Source organism: Salvelinus alpinus, chromosome 1, assembly GCF_045679555.1.
Source record: "Salvelinus alpinus chromosome 1, SLU_Salpinus.1, whole genome shotgun sequence".
NCBI classification, from domain to species: Eukaryota; Metazoa; Chordata; class Actinopteri; order Salmoniformes; family Salmonidae; genus Salvelinus; species Salvelinus alpinus.
This window is the reverse complement of record NC_092086.1, coordinates 2,620,099-2,636,327: the sequence shown is the minus strand read 5'-3', so window position 1 is coordinate 2,636,327 and position 16,229 is coordinate 2,620,099. Positions and strand designations below refer to the sequence as shown.

The following is a 16,229-nucleotide window of genomic DNA, read 5'->3' as shown; positions in this document are numbered from 1 at the left end:
ACTGACCTAACATAATCGTTTGGTGTGCTTTCGCCGTAAAGCCTTTTTGAAATCTGACACATTGGCTGGATTTACAACAAGTGTAGCTTTAATTTGGTGTATTTGCATGTGTGATTTCATGAAAGTTACATTTTTAATAGTAATCTATTTGAATTTGGCGCTCTGCATTTTCACTGCTAGCACATCCCACATATCCTAGAGAGGTTAAATGTCAAAAACATATGAAAACTGTTTGTCCCCCCCCCCCCATATCTAAACCCCCAGTTGTCCCCTTGGTATAAGATGTAAATAAATAGCCAGTCTCACCTTTAACCCCTGCGTGCGGTACTAGAGGTCTCTGCGAGTCTGTATTGCTACTGTCCCTCTGTCTGGCCACGGCCACAGCTATCCCGACAGGAGGGTGCCGGACCTCTCCCCCGCCCTCGCCTGGCCCCTCGCCGCGTCCCAACGCCCGGGCGCTGTCGGGGTGCTCCCGCTCTCTCTTCATCAGCCTCCCTCCTCCTCCTCCCCCATCCAGTCTCATGAACGCCAGCCCTCCGAACGCGGCTTGGCTGTCCGTGTTCTGCCCGGAGGACCCCTGGCGTTCAGGTGGGAAGTTCCCGCTGTATTTGATTAGACTCTGCATGGCCGACACCTCTCCTCCTTCTGCTCCCCCCTCGGACCCTCCTCCCCCGCTGCCTCTCCTTCCCCCCACTGGGCGGTACAGGGCTGAGGTGTCCAAGTAGCGCCTCTGTCCCTCCTCTCCCCTCTGGGGTTGTGGCGGAGGGTGGGGGGAATGTGTGTGTCTGTGTTGGGGTGTGTGGGGGTTGGATGGGGGTCTATGGAGTTCCTGCTGGTTATGGTGTGAGGGTTGAGTGTGTGTGTGTCCGTGTTGGGATGTGTGGGGGTTGGATGGGGGTCTATGGAGTTCCTGCTGGTTATGGTGTGAGGGTTGAGTGTGTGTGTGTCCGTGTTGGGGTGTGTGGGGGTTGGATGGGGGTCTGTGGAGTTCCTGCTGGTTGTTGTGTGAGGGTTGAGTGTGTGTGTGTCCGTGTTGGGATGTGTGGGGGTTGGATGGGGGTCTGTTGAGTTCCTGCTGGTTGTTGTGTGAGGGCTGAGTGTGTGTGCGTGCCTGCTGTGCGGAGTGTGTGTGTGTGTGTTGAGAACGTGCGTGTCCGTGCTGGGAGGCCAGAGCTGCCATATGACTGGTGGCGTAGTTGGCCAATGGGCTGATGGGGTTCCATTTAGGCCCTTCCCCCACCCGATCCAAGCCCAATCGGATGGCATGTTTTGGCGTGTCCCTGGGGTCCGGGCTGAACCCTGATTGGCTGACGTAACCGTCTCGTTTCAGAGCCGAACCATTGGAGCAGATCACAGAGCCCTCCTCCCGCTCTCTCTGATTGGACAAATCACCAGGAAGAGAAGCACGACTGTCCAATAGAGTCTTTTCAGGAAACCTCTCCCTTTCTCTCTCCCTCTCCCTTTCTCTCTCCCTCTCCCTTTCTCTCTCCCTCTCCCTTTCTCTCTCCCTCTCCCTTTCTCTCTCCCTCTCCCTTTCTCTCTCCCTCTCCCTTTCTCTCTCCCTCTCTCTCAGTTTGTCGTGTTTGTCCCTGGCCTGCGAAGCGATCTGAATCGGGCCGATCTGCTCATCATAGACCTCCACAGAAGGCACGTAAGTGGGCGCGCTCACACGCTGTTCCCTGATAGGCTCCCGGTGTGCAGGGTAGGTGGGGCCAGGGAGGAGTCCACCGCTGTAGGTAGATTCAGTCTTCCTCAGCCCGTCTGTGTGTGTGTGGGGGCTGGGGTTAGGGTTGGGGGAGCGAGTGGGTGTGTCTTCAGTCTCTGGGTAACGCCCAGAAGAGGAGGAGCCCCGGGTGGGGGGAGGAGCAGAGGGGTGGTGGAGGAAAGCCTCTCTTTCTCTCTCTCGGTCTCTGTGGCGTTCTCGCTCTCCACTCCTCCCATCCCGTGTCAGATCTACCACACTGTATGGACGAGGCTCCTCTCTCGACCGCTCCCTCTCTCCTCTGTCTCTCTCCTCGCGGTAGAGTCTGTCTCTGCCCGACTCCTGAGGCTCCTCTCTCTCCTCGCGGTAGAGTCTGTCTCTGCCCCCCTCCTGAGGCTCCTCCCTCTCCTCACGGTAGATTCTGTCTCGGCCCCTGCCCCCCTCCTGAGGCACCCCCCTCTCCTCGCGGTAGGGTCTGTCTCGGTCCCTACCCCCCTCCTGAGGCTCCTCTCTCTCCTCGCGGTAGAGTCTGTCTCGGCCCCCCTCCTGAGGCACCTCTCTCTCCCTCTCCTCGCGGTAGAGTCTGTCTCGGCCCCCCTCCTGAGGCACCTCTCTCTCCCTCTCCTCGCGGTAGAGTCTGTCTCGGTCCCTACCCCCCTCCCGGGAGCTACTCTGGGGGGTGGAGCTGGGGGGGACGGAGGAGGGTTGGAGAGGCGGCTGGGGTAACGACACCGGCAGGAAGAACCTCTCTGGAACACAAACATCACAAAAACACAACACCCATCAGAACACACCACCACACCCATCAGACCACACCCATCGGAACACACCACCACACCCATCGGAACACACCACCACACCCATCGGAACACACCACCACACCCATCGGAACACACCACCACACCCATCGGAACACACCACCACACCCATCGGAACACACCACCACACCCATCGGAACACACCACCACACCCATCAGAACACACCACCACACCCATCAGAACACACCACCACACCCATCAGAACACACCACCAGACGCATCAGAACACACCACCACACCCATCAGAACACACCACCACATGCATCAATTTGCTGAGTAGAGTGTTTAAGGTAGAATTCACTGGTCACCCCCCAAAGCCAACACCTCCTTTGGTCGCCTTTCCTTCCAGTTCTCTGCTGCCAATGACTGGAACGAACTGCAAAAATCTCTGAAGCTGGAGACTCATATCTCCCTTACTAGCTTTAAGCACCAGCTGTCAGAGCAGCTCACAGATCACTGTACCTGTACATAGCCCATCTGTAAATGGCACACCCAACTACCTCATCCCCATATTGTAATTTTTTTCTCCTTTGCACCCCAGTATCTCTACTTGCACATTCATCTTCTGCACACCTATCACTCCAGTGTTTATTTGTTAAATTGTAATTATTTTGCCTCTATGGCCTATTTATTGCCTTATCTACCTACTCTTCTACATTTGCACACACTGTTTATAGATTCTTCTATTGTGTTATTGACTGTATGTTTGTTTGTTTATGTGTAACTCTGTGTTGTTGTTTGTGTCACACTGCTTTGCTTTATTCTTGACCAGGTCGCAGTTGTAAATGAGAACTTGTGCTCAACTGGACTCCCTGGTTAAATAAAAAAGGTGAAATAAAACAAATGTTTTATTTATTTATTATCCGTCAGAACAACAACAGTAGATAACGTAACAGGTTTCCAAAACATCTGACCCGAGACGCCACTTTGATGCACCTTGTTTTTGTGTCTCCACCACGTGGAAAAAGGTGATGTGATCAATAATGCCTTTTTATTGGGGCTAAGACAGTCGATTACAAATCAATACGTTGATCTGAAGGCGGTATGGTTTGAAGAGACTGAAATGAGACGGTATTTCAGCCTGAAGGCGGTATGGTTTGAAGAGACTGAAATGAGACGGTATTTCAGCCTGAAGGCGGTATGGTTTGAAGAGACTGAAATGAGACGGTATTTCAGCCTGAAGGCGGTACGGTTTGAAGAGACTGAAATGAGACGGTATTTCAGCCTGAAGGCGGTATGGTTTGAAGAGACTGAAATGAGACGGTATTTCAGCCTGAAGGCGGTATGGTTTGAAGAGACTGAAATGAGACGGTATTTCAGCCTGAAGGCGGTACGGTTTGAAGAGACTGAAATGAGACGGTATTTCAGCCTGAAGGCGGTATGGTTTGAAGAGACTGAAATGAGACGGTATTTCAGCCTGAAGGCGGTACGGTTTGAAGAGAGTGAATATTTTGGGTCTCGTAGTGCGGTATAGAGGTGGTATGGTTTGAGGAGAGTGAATATTTTGGGTCTCGTAGTGCGGTATAGAGGTGGTTTGAAGAGAGTGAATATTTTGGGTCTCGTAGTGCGGTATAGAGGTGGTATGGTTTGAGGAGAGTGAATATTTTGGGTCTCGTAGTGCGGTATAGAGGTGGTTTGAAGAGAGTGAATATTTTGGGTCTCGTAGTGCGGTATAGAGGTGGTATGGTTTGAGGAGAGTGAATATTTTGGGTCTCGTAGTGCGGTATAGAGGTGGTTTGAAGAGAGTGAATATTTTGGGTCTCGTAGTGCGGTATAGAGGTGGTATGGTTTGAGGAGAGTGAATATTTTGGGTCTCGTAGTGCGGTATAGAGGTGGTTTGAGGAGAGTGAATATTTTGGGTCTCGTAGTGCGGTATAGAGGTGGTTTGAGGAGAGTGAATATTTTGGGTCTCGTAGTGCGGTATAGAGGTGGTTTGAAGAGAGTGAATATTTTGGGTCTCGTAGTGCGGTATAGAGGTGGTAGTGTGTACTGACCTTGGTGTGATGCGTTGTAGAGGTGGTGGTGCTGAGCCAAGCCCAGCGAGGGGGGAGGAGGCTCCAGGTTACCCAGGGGGAGGTGGTAGGGGCTGGGGTACAGACCACCTGGGAGAGGGGCGTAGCCTGGAGGAGCAACAACACACATCAGCTGGGTAGCTGCTGGGACGAAACACCTGTACTCCTTAGGAGGTGGGAACCTACTGGATACTACTGACCTCTGACCTGTAGACACACCCCAGGAATGGATAGCACTACTACTGACCTCTGACCTGTAGAAACACCCCAGGAATGGATAGCACTACTACTGACCTCTGACCTGTAGACACACCCCAGGAATGGATAGCCCTACTACTGACCTCTGACCTGTAGACACACCCCAGGAATGGATAGCCCTACTACTGACCTCTGACCTGTAGACACACCCCAGGAATGGATACTACTGACCTCTGACCTGTAGACAAACCCCAGGAATGGATAGCACTACTACTGACCTCTGACCTGTAGACACACCCCAGGAATGGATATCCCTACTACTGACCTCTGACCTGTAGAAACACCCCAGGAATGGATAGCCCTACTACTGACCTCTGACCTGTAGACACACCCCAGGAATGGATAGCCCTACTACTGACCTCTGACCTGTAGACACACCCCAGGAATGGATACTACTGACCTCTGACCTGTAGACAAACCCCAGGAATGGATAGCACTACTACTGACCTCTGACCTGTAGACACACCCCAGGAATGGATACTTCTGACCTCTGACCTGTAGACACACCCCAGGAATGGATAGCACTACTACTGACCTCTGACCTGTAGACACACCCCAGGAATGGATACTTCTGACCTCTGACCTGTAGACACACACCAGGAATGGATACTACTGACCTCTGACCTGTAGACACACCCCAGGAATGGATAGCCCTACTACTGACCTCTGACCTGTAGACACACCCCAGGAATAGATAGCCTACTACTGACCTCTGACCTGTAGACACACCCCAGGAATGGATACTACTGACCTCTGACCTGTAGACACACCCCAGGAATGGATACTACTGACCTCTGACCTGTAGACACACCCCAGGAATGGATAGCCCTACTAGAGGTCGACCGATTATGATTTTTCAAAGCCGATACCGATTATCGGAGGACCAAAAAAAGCCGCTACCGATTAAAATCGGCCGATTTTTTTAAATGATTTGTAATAATGACAATTACAACAATACTGAATGAACACTTATTTTTTTTATTTTATTGAAATTTTACCCCCTTTCTCCCCAATTTTCGTGGTATCCAATTGCTAGTAATTACTATCTTGTCTCATCGCTACAACTCCCGTACGGGCTCGGGAGAGACGAAGGTCGAAAGCCATGCGTCCTCCGAAGCACAACCCAACCAAGCCGCACTGCTTCTTAACACAGTTAGCCTCGGTTAGCGCGCACTGCGCCCGGCCCGCCACAGGAGTCGCTGGAGCGCGATGAGACAAGGATATCCCTACCGGCCAAACCCTCCCTAACCCGGACGATGCTAGGCCAAACGCAGAATCTCTGGTGGCACAGCTAGCACTGCGATGCAGTGCCCTAGACCACTGCACCACCCGGGAGGCCCCTTGAACACTTATTTTAACTTAATATAATACATCAATAAAATCAATTTAGCCTCAAATAAATAATGAAACGTGTTCATTTGGTTTAAATAATGCAAAAACAAAGTGTTGGAGAAGAAAGTTAACGTTTAAAGTTCCTTGCTCAGAACATGAGAACATATGAAAGCTGGTGGTTTTAACATGAGTCTTCAATATTCCCAGGTAAGAAGTTTTAGGTTGTAGTTATTAGAGGAGTTATAGGACTATTTCTCTCTATACCATTTGTATTTCATATATCTTTGACTATTGGATGTTCTTATAGGAACTTTAGTATTGCCAGTGTAACAGTATAGCTTCCGTCCCTCTCCTCGCTCCTACCTGGGCTCGAACCAGGAACACAACGACAACAGCCACCATCGAAGCAGCGTTACCCATGCAGAGCAAGGGGAACAACCACTCCAAGTCTCAGAGCGAGTGACGTTTGAAACGCTATTAGCGCCCGCTAACTAGCTAGCCATTTCACATCGGTTACACCAGCCTCATCTCAGGAGTTGATAGGCTTGAAGTCATAAACAGCAGAGCTGCTGGCAAAACGGAGGAAAGTGCTGTTTGAATGAATGCTTACGAGCCTGCTGCTGCCCACCATCGCTAAGGCAGACTGCTCTATCAAATCATAGACTTAATCATAACATAATAACACACATAAATACGAGCCTTTGGTCATTAATATGGTCGAATCCGGAAACTATCATCTCGAAAACAAGACGTTTATTCTTTCAGTGAAATACGGAACCGTTCCGTATTTTATCTAACGGGTGGCATCTCTAAGTCTAAATATTCCTGTTACATTGCACAACCTTCAATGTTATGTCATAATTACGTAAAATTCTGGCAAATTAGGCGGCCCAAACTGTTGCATATACCCTGACTCTGCGTGCAATGAACGCAAGAGAAGTGACACAATTTCACCTGGTTAATATTGCCTGCTAACCTGGATTTCTTTTAGCTAAATATGCAGGTTTAAAAATATATACTTCTGTGTATTGATTTTAAGAAAGGCATTGATGTTTATGGTTAGGTACACATTGGAGCAACGATACGCACCGCATCGATTATATGCAACGCAGGACACGCTAGATAAACTAGTAATATCATCAACCATGTGTAGTTAACTAGTGATTATGATTGATTGTTTTTTATAAGATAAGTTTAATGCTAGCTAGCAACTTACCTTGGCTTACTGCATTTGCGTAACAGGCAGGCTCCTCGTGGAGTGCAATGTAATCAGGTGGTTAGAGCGTTGGACTAGTTAACTGAAAGGCTGCTGGATTGAATCCCTGAGCTGACAAGGTAAACATCTGTCGTTCTGCCCCTGAACGAGGCAGTTAACCCACTGTTCCCCGGTAGGTTGTCATTGTAAATAAGAATTTGTTCTTAACTGACTTGCCTAGTTAAATAAAAGGTGTAAAAAATATATACTTTTTTTTTTTTTATCGGCGTCCAAAATTACCGATTTCCGATTGTTATGAAAACTTGAAATCGGCCATTCCGATTAATCGGTCGACCTCTAATCCCTACTATTGAGCTCTGACCTGTAGACACACGGTTGACCTCCTCTACCTCAGACTGGATCCTGACCTCTGACCTGTAGACACACCCCAGGAATCGATATCCCTACTACTGACCTCTGACCTGTTGACCTCCCCAGCCTCAGACTGGATCCTAATATAGAACGTCTCAAGTGTCATGCTAACTCTACGCTAGTGACACCAAGCCACAGCATTCCCAACAGCACCAAGCCACAGCATTCCCAACAGCACCAAGCCACAGCATTCCCAACAGCACCAAGCCACAGCATTCCCAACAGCACCAAGCCACAGCATTCCCAACAGCACCAAGCCACAGCATTCCCAACAGCACCAAGCCACAGCATTCCCAACAGCACCAAGCCACAGCATTCCCAACAGCACCAAGCCACAGCATTCCCAACAGCACCAAGCCACAGCATTCCCAACAGCACCAAGCCACAGCATTCCCAACAGCACCAAGCCACAGCATTCCCAACAGCACCAAGCCACAGCATTCCCAACAGCACCAAGCCACAGCATTCCCAACAGCACCAAGCCACAGCATTCCCAACAGCACCAAGCCACAGCATTCCCAACAGCACCAAGCCACAGCATTCCCAACAGCACCAAGCCACAGCATTCCCAACAGCACCAAGCCACAGCATTCCCAACAGCACCAAGCCACAGCATTCCCAACAGCACCAAGCCACAGCATTCCCAACAGCACCAAGCCACAGCATTCCCAACAGCACCAAGCCACAGCATTCCCAACAGCACTTCCCGTGTCACTTCAAACACAGACGTCCTGCAACGACCTCTGGAATGAAACCAACCTCTTCCCCAGAGAGATGGAGGAGAGAGAGAGAGGGGAGAGGGGAGAGGGGAGGAAGAGGGGAGAGGGGAGAGGGGAGGAAGAGGGGAGAGGGGAGGAAGAGGGGAGAGATGGAGGAGAGAGAGAGAGGGGAGGAAGGGGGGAGAGGGGAGGAAGAGGGGAGAGGGGAGGAAGAGGGGAGAGGGGAGAGGGGAGGAAGAGGGGAGAGGGGAGGAAGAGGGGAGAGATGGAGGAGAGAGAGAGAGGGGAGGAAGAGGGGAGAGGGGAGGAAGAGGGGAGAGGGGAGGAAGAGGGGAGAGATGGAGGAGAGAGAGAGAGGGGAGGAAGAGGGGAGAGGGGAGAGGGGAGGAAGAGGGGAGAGGGGAGGAAGAGGGGAGAGGGGAGGAAGAGGGGAGAGATGGAGGAGAGAGAGAGAGGGGAGGAAGAGGGGAGAGGGGAGAGGGGAGGAAGAGGGGAGGAAGAATGGTGTGCCTGTCTTCCCTCCAGGCAGGAAAGAGGACAGGAGGAGGGATAGAAGTGGGGCAGGAGAGAGAGAGGACAGGAGCGAGAGAGGACAGGAGGGATAGAAGTGGGGCAGGAGAGAGAGAGCTGAGGGACGAGGAGAGAGAGGACAGGGAGAGGGATAGAAGTGGAGTAGGAGAGAGAGAGGACAGGAGCGAGAGAGGACAGGAGGGATAGAAGTGGGGCAGGAGAGAGAGAGCTGAGGGACGAGGAGAGAGAGGACAGGGAGAGGGATAGAAGTGGAGTAGGAGAGAGAGAGCTGAGGGACGAGGAGAGAGAGAGGACAGGGGGAGGGATAGAAGTGGAGCAGGAGAGAGAGAGCTGAGGGACGAGGAGAGAGAGAGAGGACAGGGAGAGAGAGAGGACGGGGGAGGGATAGAAGTGGGGCAGGAGAGAGAGAGCTGAGGGACGAGGAGAGAGAGGGGACAGGGAGAGGGATAGAAGTGGGGCAGGAGAGAGAGAGCTGAGGGACGAGGAGAGAGAGGGGACAGGGAGAGAGAGCTGAGGGACGAGGAGAGAGAGAGAGGACAGGAGGAGGGATAGAAGTGGGGTAGGAGAGAGAGAGCTGAAGGACAAGGAGAGAGAGGACAGGAGGAGGGATAGAAGTGGGGCAGGAGAGAGAGAGCTGAAGGACGAGGAGAGAGAGAGAGGACAGGGGGAGGGATAGAAGTGGGGCAGGAGAGAGAGAGCTGAAGGACGAGGAGAGAGAGAGAGAGAGGACAGTAGTGAAGCGAGCAGATAGAACATGAAGGACAGTCTGAAACAGTCCGTTACCTTCGTGGGCGGCAGCGTGTGAGGCCCAGAGATGAGCCATCTGATTGGGTGATCTGTAGGCTGGGTCAGAGGTCAGGGGGGAGGGGCCGGAATAGCCCGGCAGGAAGGGACTGGAGGCTGCTGGGAAGGCATCACCTGGAGGGATGAGATACGGAGACTTTGAAGCTTTATTGAGACGAGACACACAGACACATATAGTAGTCAATACAGACTGACATCATCATCATCATACCCATCAGAATACGTCCCATAGGCCCGGATGAACATCACTAATAGGACAGGGAACAGAATAAGATGGGCCCTGAGCCCACTCTCCGAGGGTAAAAGGCCCCGAGCCCACTCTCCGAGGGTAAAAGGCCCCGAGCCCACTCTCCGAGGGTAAAAGGCCCCGAGCCCACTCTCCGAGGGTAAAAGGCCCCGAGCCCACTCTCCGAGGGTAAAAGGCCCCGAGCCCACTCTCCGAGGGTAAAAGGCCCCGAGCCCACTCTCCGAGGGTAAAAGGCCCCGAGCCCACTCTCCGAGGGTAAAAGGCCCCGAGCCCACTCTCCGAGGGTAAAAGGCCCCGAGCCCACTCTCCGAGGGGAAAAGACCTGAGCCCACTCTCCGAGGGTAAGAGGCCCCGAGCCCACTCTCCGAGGGTAAGAGGCCCCGAGCCCACTCTCCGAGGGTAAGAGGCCCCGAGCCCACTCTCCGAGGGTAAGAGGCCCCGAGCCCACTCTCCGAGGGTAAAAGGCCCCGAGCCCACTCTCCGAGGGTAAAAGGCCCCGAGCCCACTCTCCGAGGGTAAAAGGCCCCGAGCCCACTCTCCGAGGGTAAAAGGCCCCGAGCCCACTCTCCGAGGGTAAGAGGCCCCGAGCCCACTCTCCGAGGGTAAAAGGCCCCGAGCCCACTCTCCGAGGGGAAAAGGCCCCGAGCCCACTCTCCGAGGGGAAAAGGCCCCGAGCCCACTCTCCGAGGGGAAAAGGCCCCGAGCCCACTCTCCGAGGGGAAAAGGCCCCGAGCCCACTCTCCGAGGGGAAAAGGCCCCGAGCCCACTCTCCGAGGGGAAAAGGCCCCGAGCCCACTCTCCGAGGGGAAAAGGCCCCGAGCCCACTCTCCGAGGGGAAAAGGCCCCGAGCCCACTCTCCGAGGGGAAAAGGCCCCGAGCCCACTCTCCGAGGGGAAAAGGCCCCGAGCCCACTCTCCGAGGGGAAAAGGCCCCGAGCCCACTCTCCGAGGGTAAAAGGCCCCGAGACCACTCTCCGAGGGTAAAAGGCCCCGAGCCCACTCTCCGAGGGTAAAAGGCCCCGAGCCCACTCTCCGAGGGTAAAAGGCCCCGAGCCCACTCTCCGAGGGTAAAAGGCCCCGAGCCCACTCTCCGAGGGTAAAAGGCCCCGAGCCCACTCTCCGAGGGTAAAAGGCCCCGAGCCCACTCTCCGAGGGTAAAAGGCCCCGAGCCCACTCTCCGAGGGTAAAAGGCCCCGAGCCCACTCTCCGAGGGTAAAAGGCCCCGAGCCCACTCTCCGAGGGTAAAAGGCCCCGAGCCCACTCTCCGAGGGTAAAAGGCCCCGAGCCCACTCCCCGAGGGTAAAAGCCCCGCGGCCCCGAGCCCACTCTCCGAGGGTAAAAGCCCCGCGGCCCCGAGCCCACTCCCCGAGGGTAAAAGCCCCGCGGCCCCGAGCCCACTCCCCGAAGGTAAAAGCCCCGCGGCCCCGAGCCCACTCTCCGAGGGTAAAAGGCCCCGAGCCCACTCTCCGAGGGTAAAGGGCCCCGAGCCCACTCCCCGAGGGTAAAAGGCCCTGAGCCCACTCCCCGAGGGTAAAAGGCCCTGAGCCCACTCTCCGAGGGTAAAAGGCCCCGAGCCCACTCCCCGAGGGTAAAAGGCCCCGAGCCCACTCCCCGAGGGTAAAAGCCCCGCGGCCCCGAGCCCACTCCCCGAGGGTAAAAGCCCCGCGGCCCCGAGCCCACTCTCCGAGGGTAAAGGGCCCCGAGCCCACTCTCCGAGGGTAAAGGGCCCCGAGCCCACTCTCCGAGGGTAAAGGGCCCCGAGCCCACTCTCCGAGGGTAAAGGGCCCCGAGCCCACTCTCCGAGGGTAAAGGGCCCCGAGCCCACTCTCCGAGGGTAAAGGGCCCCGAGCCCACTCTCCGAGGGTAAAGGGCCCCGAGCCCACTCTCCGAGGGTAAAAGGCCCCGAGCCCACTCTCCGAGGGTAAAAGGCCCCGAGCCCACACTCCGAGGGTAAAAGGCCCCGAGCCCACTCTCCGAGGGTAAAAGGCCCCGAGCCCACTCTCCGAGGGTAGAAGGCCCCGAGCCCACTCTCCGAGGGCAAAAGGCCCCGAGCCCACTCTCCGAGGGCAAAAGGCCCCGAGCCCACTCTCCGAGGGCAAAAGGCCCCGAGCCCACTCTCCGAGGGCAAAAGGCCCCGAGCCCACTCTCCGAGGGCAAAAGGCCCCGAGCCCACTCTCCGAGGGCAAAAGGCCCCGAGCCCACTCTCCGAGGGCAAAAGGCCCCGAGCCCACTCTCCGAGGGCAAAAGGCCCCGAGCCCACTCTCCGAGGGCAAAAGGCCCCGAGCCCACTCTCCGAGGGGAAAAGGCCCCGAGCCCACTCTCCGAGGGGAAAAGGCCCCGAGCCCACTCTCCGAGGGTAAAAGGCCCCGAGCCCACTCTCCGAGGGTAAAAGGCCCCGAGCCCACTCTCCGAGGGTAAAAGGCCCCGAGCCCCGAGCCCACTCTCCGAGGGTAAAAGGCCCCGAGCCCCGAGCCCACTCCCCGAGGGTAAAAGCCCCGCGGCCCCGAGCCCACTCTCCGAGGGGAAAAGGCCCCGAGCCCACTCTCCGAGGGTAAAAGGCCCCGAGCCCACTCCCCGAGGGTAAAAGCCCCGCGGCCCCGAGCCCACTCCCCGAGGGTAAAAGCCCCGCGGCCCCGAGCCCACTCTCCGAGGGTAAAAGGCCCCGAGCCCACTCTCCGAGGGTAAAAGGCCCCGAGCCCACTCTCCGAGGGTAAAAGCCCCGCGGCCCCGAGCCCACTCCCCGAGGGTAAAAGCCCCGCGGCCCCGAGCCCACTCCCCGAGGGTAAAAGCCCCGCGGCCCCGAGCCCACTCTCCGAGGGTAAAAGGCCCCGAGCCCACTCTCCGAGGGTAAAGGGCCCCGAGCCCACTCCCCGAGGGTAAAAGGCCCCGAGCCCACTCTCCGAGGGTAAAAGGCCCCGAGCCCACTCCCCGAGGGTAAAAGCCCCGCGGCCCCGAGCCCACTCTCCGAGGGTAAAAGCCCCGCGGCCCCGAGCCCACTCCCCGAGGGTAAAAGCCCCGCGGCCCCGAGCCCACTCCCCGAGGGTAAAAGCCCCGCGGCCCCGAGCCCACTCTCCGAGGGTAAAGGGCCCCGAGCCCACTCCCCGAGGGTAAAAGGCCCCGAGCCCACTCCCCGAGGGTAAAAGCCCCGCGGCCCCGAGCCCACTCTCCGAGGGTAAAGGGCCCCGAGCCCACTCCCCGAGGGTAAAAGGCCCCGAGCCCACTCCCCGAGGGTAAAAGCCCTGCGGCCCTGAGCACACTCTCCGAGGGTAAAAGGCCCCGAGCCCACTCCCCGAGGGTAAAAGCCCCGCGGCCCCGAGCCCACTCCCCGAGGGTAAAAGCCCCGCGGCCCCGAGCCCACTCTCCGAGGGTAAAAGGCCCCGAGCCCACTCTCCGAGGGTAAAGGGCCCCGAGCCCACTCCCCGAGGGTAAAAGGCCCTGAGCCCACTCTCCGAGGGTAAAGGGCCCCGAGCCCACTCCCCGAGGGTAACAGGCCCCGAGCCCACTCCCCGAGGGTAAAAGCCCCGCGGCCCTGAGCCCACTCTCCGAGGGTAAAAGGCCCCGAGCCCACTCTCCGAGGGTAAAAGGCCCCGAGCCCACTCTCCGAGGGTAAAAGGCCCCGAGCCCACTCTCCGAGGGTAAAAGGCCCCGAGCCCACTCTCCGAGGGTAAAAGGCCCCGAGCCCACTCTCCGAGGGTAAAAGCCCCGCGGCCCCGAGCCCACTCTCCGAGGGTAAAAGGCCCCGAGCCCACTCTCCGAGGGTAAAAGGCCCCGAGCCCACTCTCCGAGGGTAAAAGGACCCGGGCCCACTCTCCGAGGGTAAAGGGCCCCGAGCCCACTCCCCGAGGGTAAAAGGCCCCGAGCCCACTCCCCGAGGGTAAAAGCCCTGCGGCCCTGAGCCCACTCTCCGAGGGTAAAAGGCCCCGAGCCCACTCCCCGAGGGTAAAAGCCCCGCGGCCCCGAGCCCACTCTCCGAGGGTAAAGGGCCCCGAGCCCACTCCCCGAGGGTAAAAGGCCCCGAGCCCACTCCCCGAGGGTAAAAGCCCTGCGGCCCTGAGCACACTCTCCGAGGGTAAAAGGCCCCGAGCCCACTCCCCGAGGGTAAAAGCCCCGCGGCCCCGAGCCCACTCCCCGAGGGTAAAAGCCCCGCGGCCCCGAGCCCACTCTCCGAGGGTAAAAGGCCCCGAGCCCACTCTCCGAGGGTAAAGGGCCCCGAGCCCACTCCCCGAGGGTAAAAGGCCCCGAGCCCACTCCCCGAGGGTAAAAGGCCCCGAGCCCACTCCCCGAGGGTAAAAGCCCCGCGGCCCCGAGCCCACTCCCCGAGGGTAAAAGCCCCGCGGCCCCGAGCCCACTCTCCGAGGGTAAAGGGCCCCGAGCCCACTCTCCGAGGGTAAAGGGCCCCGAGCCCACTCTCCGAGGGTAAAAGGCCCCGAGCCCACTCTCCGAGGGTAAAAGGCCCCGAGCCCACTCTCCGAGGGTAAAGGGCCCCGAGCCCACTCCCCGAGGGTAAAAGGCCCCGAGCCCACTCCCCGAGGGTAAAAGGCCCCGAGCCCACTCCCCGAGGGTAAAAGCCCCGCGGCCCCGAGCCCACTCCCCGAGGGTAAAAGCCCCGCGGCCCCGAGCCCACTCTCCGAGGGTAAAGGGCCCCGAGCCCACTCTCCGAGGGTAAAGGGCCCCGAGCCCACTCTCCGAGGGTAAAAGGCCCCGAGCCCACTCTCCGAGGGTAAAAGGCCCCGAGCCCACTCTCCGAGGGCAGAAGACCCCGAGCCCACTCTCCGAGGGCAGAAGGCCCCGAGCCCACTCTCCGAGGGCAGAAGGCCCCGAGCCCACTCTCCGAGGGCAGAAGGCCCCGAGCCCACTCTCCGAGGGCAAAAGGCCCCGAGCCCACTCTCCGAGGGCAAAAGGCCCCGAGCCCACTCTCCGAGGGCAAAAGGCCCCGAGCCCACTCTCCGAGGGCAAAAGGCCCCGAGCCCACTCTCCGAGGGCAAAAGGCCCCGAGCCCACTCTCCGAGGGCAAAAGGCCCCGAGCCCACTCTCCGAGGGCAAAAGGCCCCGAGCCCACTCTCCGAGGGCAAAAGGCCCCGAGCCCACTCTCCGAGGGCAAAAGGCCCCGAGCCCACTCTCCGAGGGCAAAAGGCCCCGAGCCCACTCTCCGAGGGCAAAAGGCCCCGAGCCCACTCTCCGAGGGCAAAAGGCCCCGAGCCCACTCTCCGAGGGCAAAAGGCCCCGAGCCCACTCTCCGAGGGCAAAAGGCCCCGAGCCCACTCTCCGAGGGCAAAAGGCCCCGAGCCCACTCTCCGAGGGCAAAAGGCCCCGAGCCCACTCTCCGAGGGCAAAAGGCCCCGAGCCCACTCTCCGAGGGCAAAAGGCCCCGAGCCCACTCTCCGAGGGCAAAAGGCCCCGAGCCCACTCTCCGAGGGCAAAAGGCCCCGAGCCCACTCTCCGAGGGCAAAAGGCCCCGAGCCCACTCTCCGAGGGCAAAAGGCCCCGAGCCCACTCTCCGAGGGTAAAAGGACCCGGGCCCACTCTCCGAGGGTAAAGGGCCCCGAGCCCACTCCCCGAGGGTAAAAGGCCCCGAGCCCACTCCCCGAGGGTAAAAGCCCTGCGGCCCTGAGCCCACTCTCCGAGGGTAAAAGGCCCCGAGCCCACTCCCCGAGGGTAAAAGCCCCGCGGCCCCGAGCCCACTCTCCGAGGGTAAAGGGCCCCGAGCCCACTCCCCGAGGGTAAAAGGCCCCGAGCCCACTCCCCGAGGGTAAAAGCCCTGCGGCCCTGAGCACACTCTCCGAGGGCAAAAGGCCCCGAGCCCACTCCCCGAGGGTAAAAGCCCCGCGGCCCCGAGCCCACTCCCCGAGGGTAAAAGCCCCGCGGCCCCGAGCCCACTCTCCGAAGGTAAAAGGCCCCGAGCCCACTCTCCGAGGGTAAAGGGCCCCGAGCCCACTCTCCGAGGGTAAAGGGCCCCGAGCCCACTCTCCGAGGGTAAAGGGCCCTGAGCCCACTCTCCGAGGGTAAAGGGCCCCGAGCCCACTCCCCGAGGGTAAAAGGCCCCGAGCCCACTCCCCGAGGGTAAAAGCCCCGCGGCCCTGAGCCCACTCTCCGAGGGTAAAAGGCCCCGAGCCCACTCTCCGAGGGTAAAAGGCCCCGAGCCCACTCTCCGAGGGTAAAAGGCCCCGAGCCCACTCTCC

The 16,229-nt window shown here is 58.1% G+C and overlaps 1 protein-coding gene across 1 annotated transcript in view; it reads right to left on the bottom strand.

The window, feature by feature from the left end:
• The window catches only part of tnrc18 (trinucleotide repeat containing 18), a 116,712-nt gene that overhangs the window by 82,024 nt on the left and 18,459 nt on the right, over nt 1-16,229 (bottom strand). Inside the window, exons 3-5 of the mRNA XM_071343563.1 lie at nt 9,784-9,918; nt 4,516-4,641; nt 307-2,451 (exon numbers count right to left, since the gene is read on the bottom strand). Coding sequence (XP_071199664.1) covers nt 307-2,451; nt 4,516-4,641; nt 9,784-9,918 — 2,406 coding nt within the window. The remainder of the gene's footprint in view (nt 1-306; nt 2,452-4,515; nt 4,642-9,783; nt 9,919-16,229) is intronic.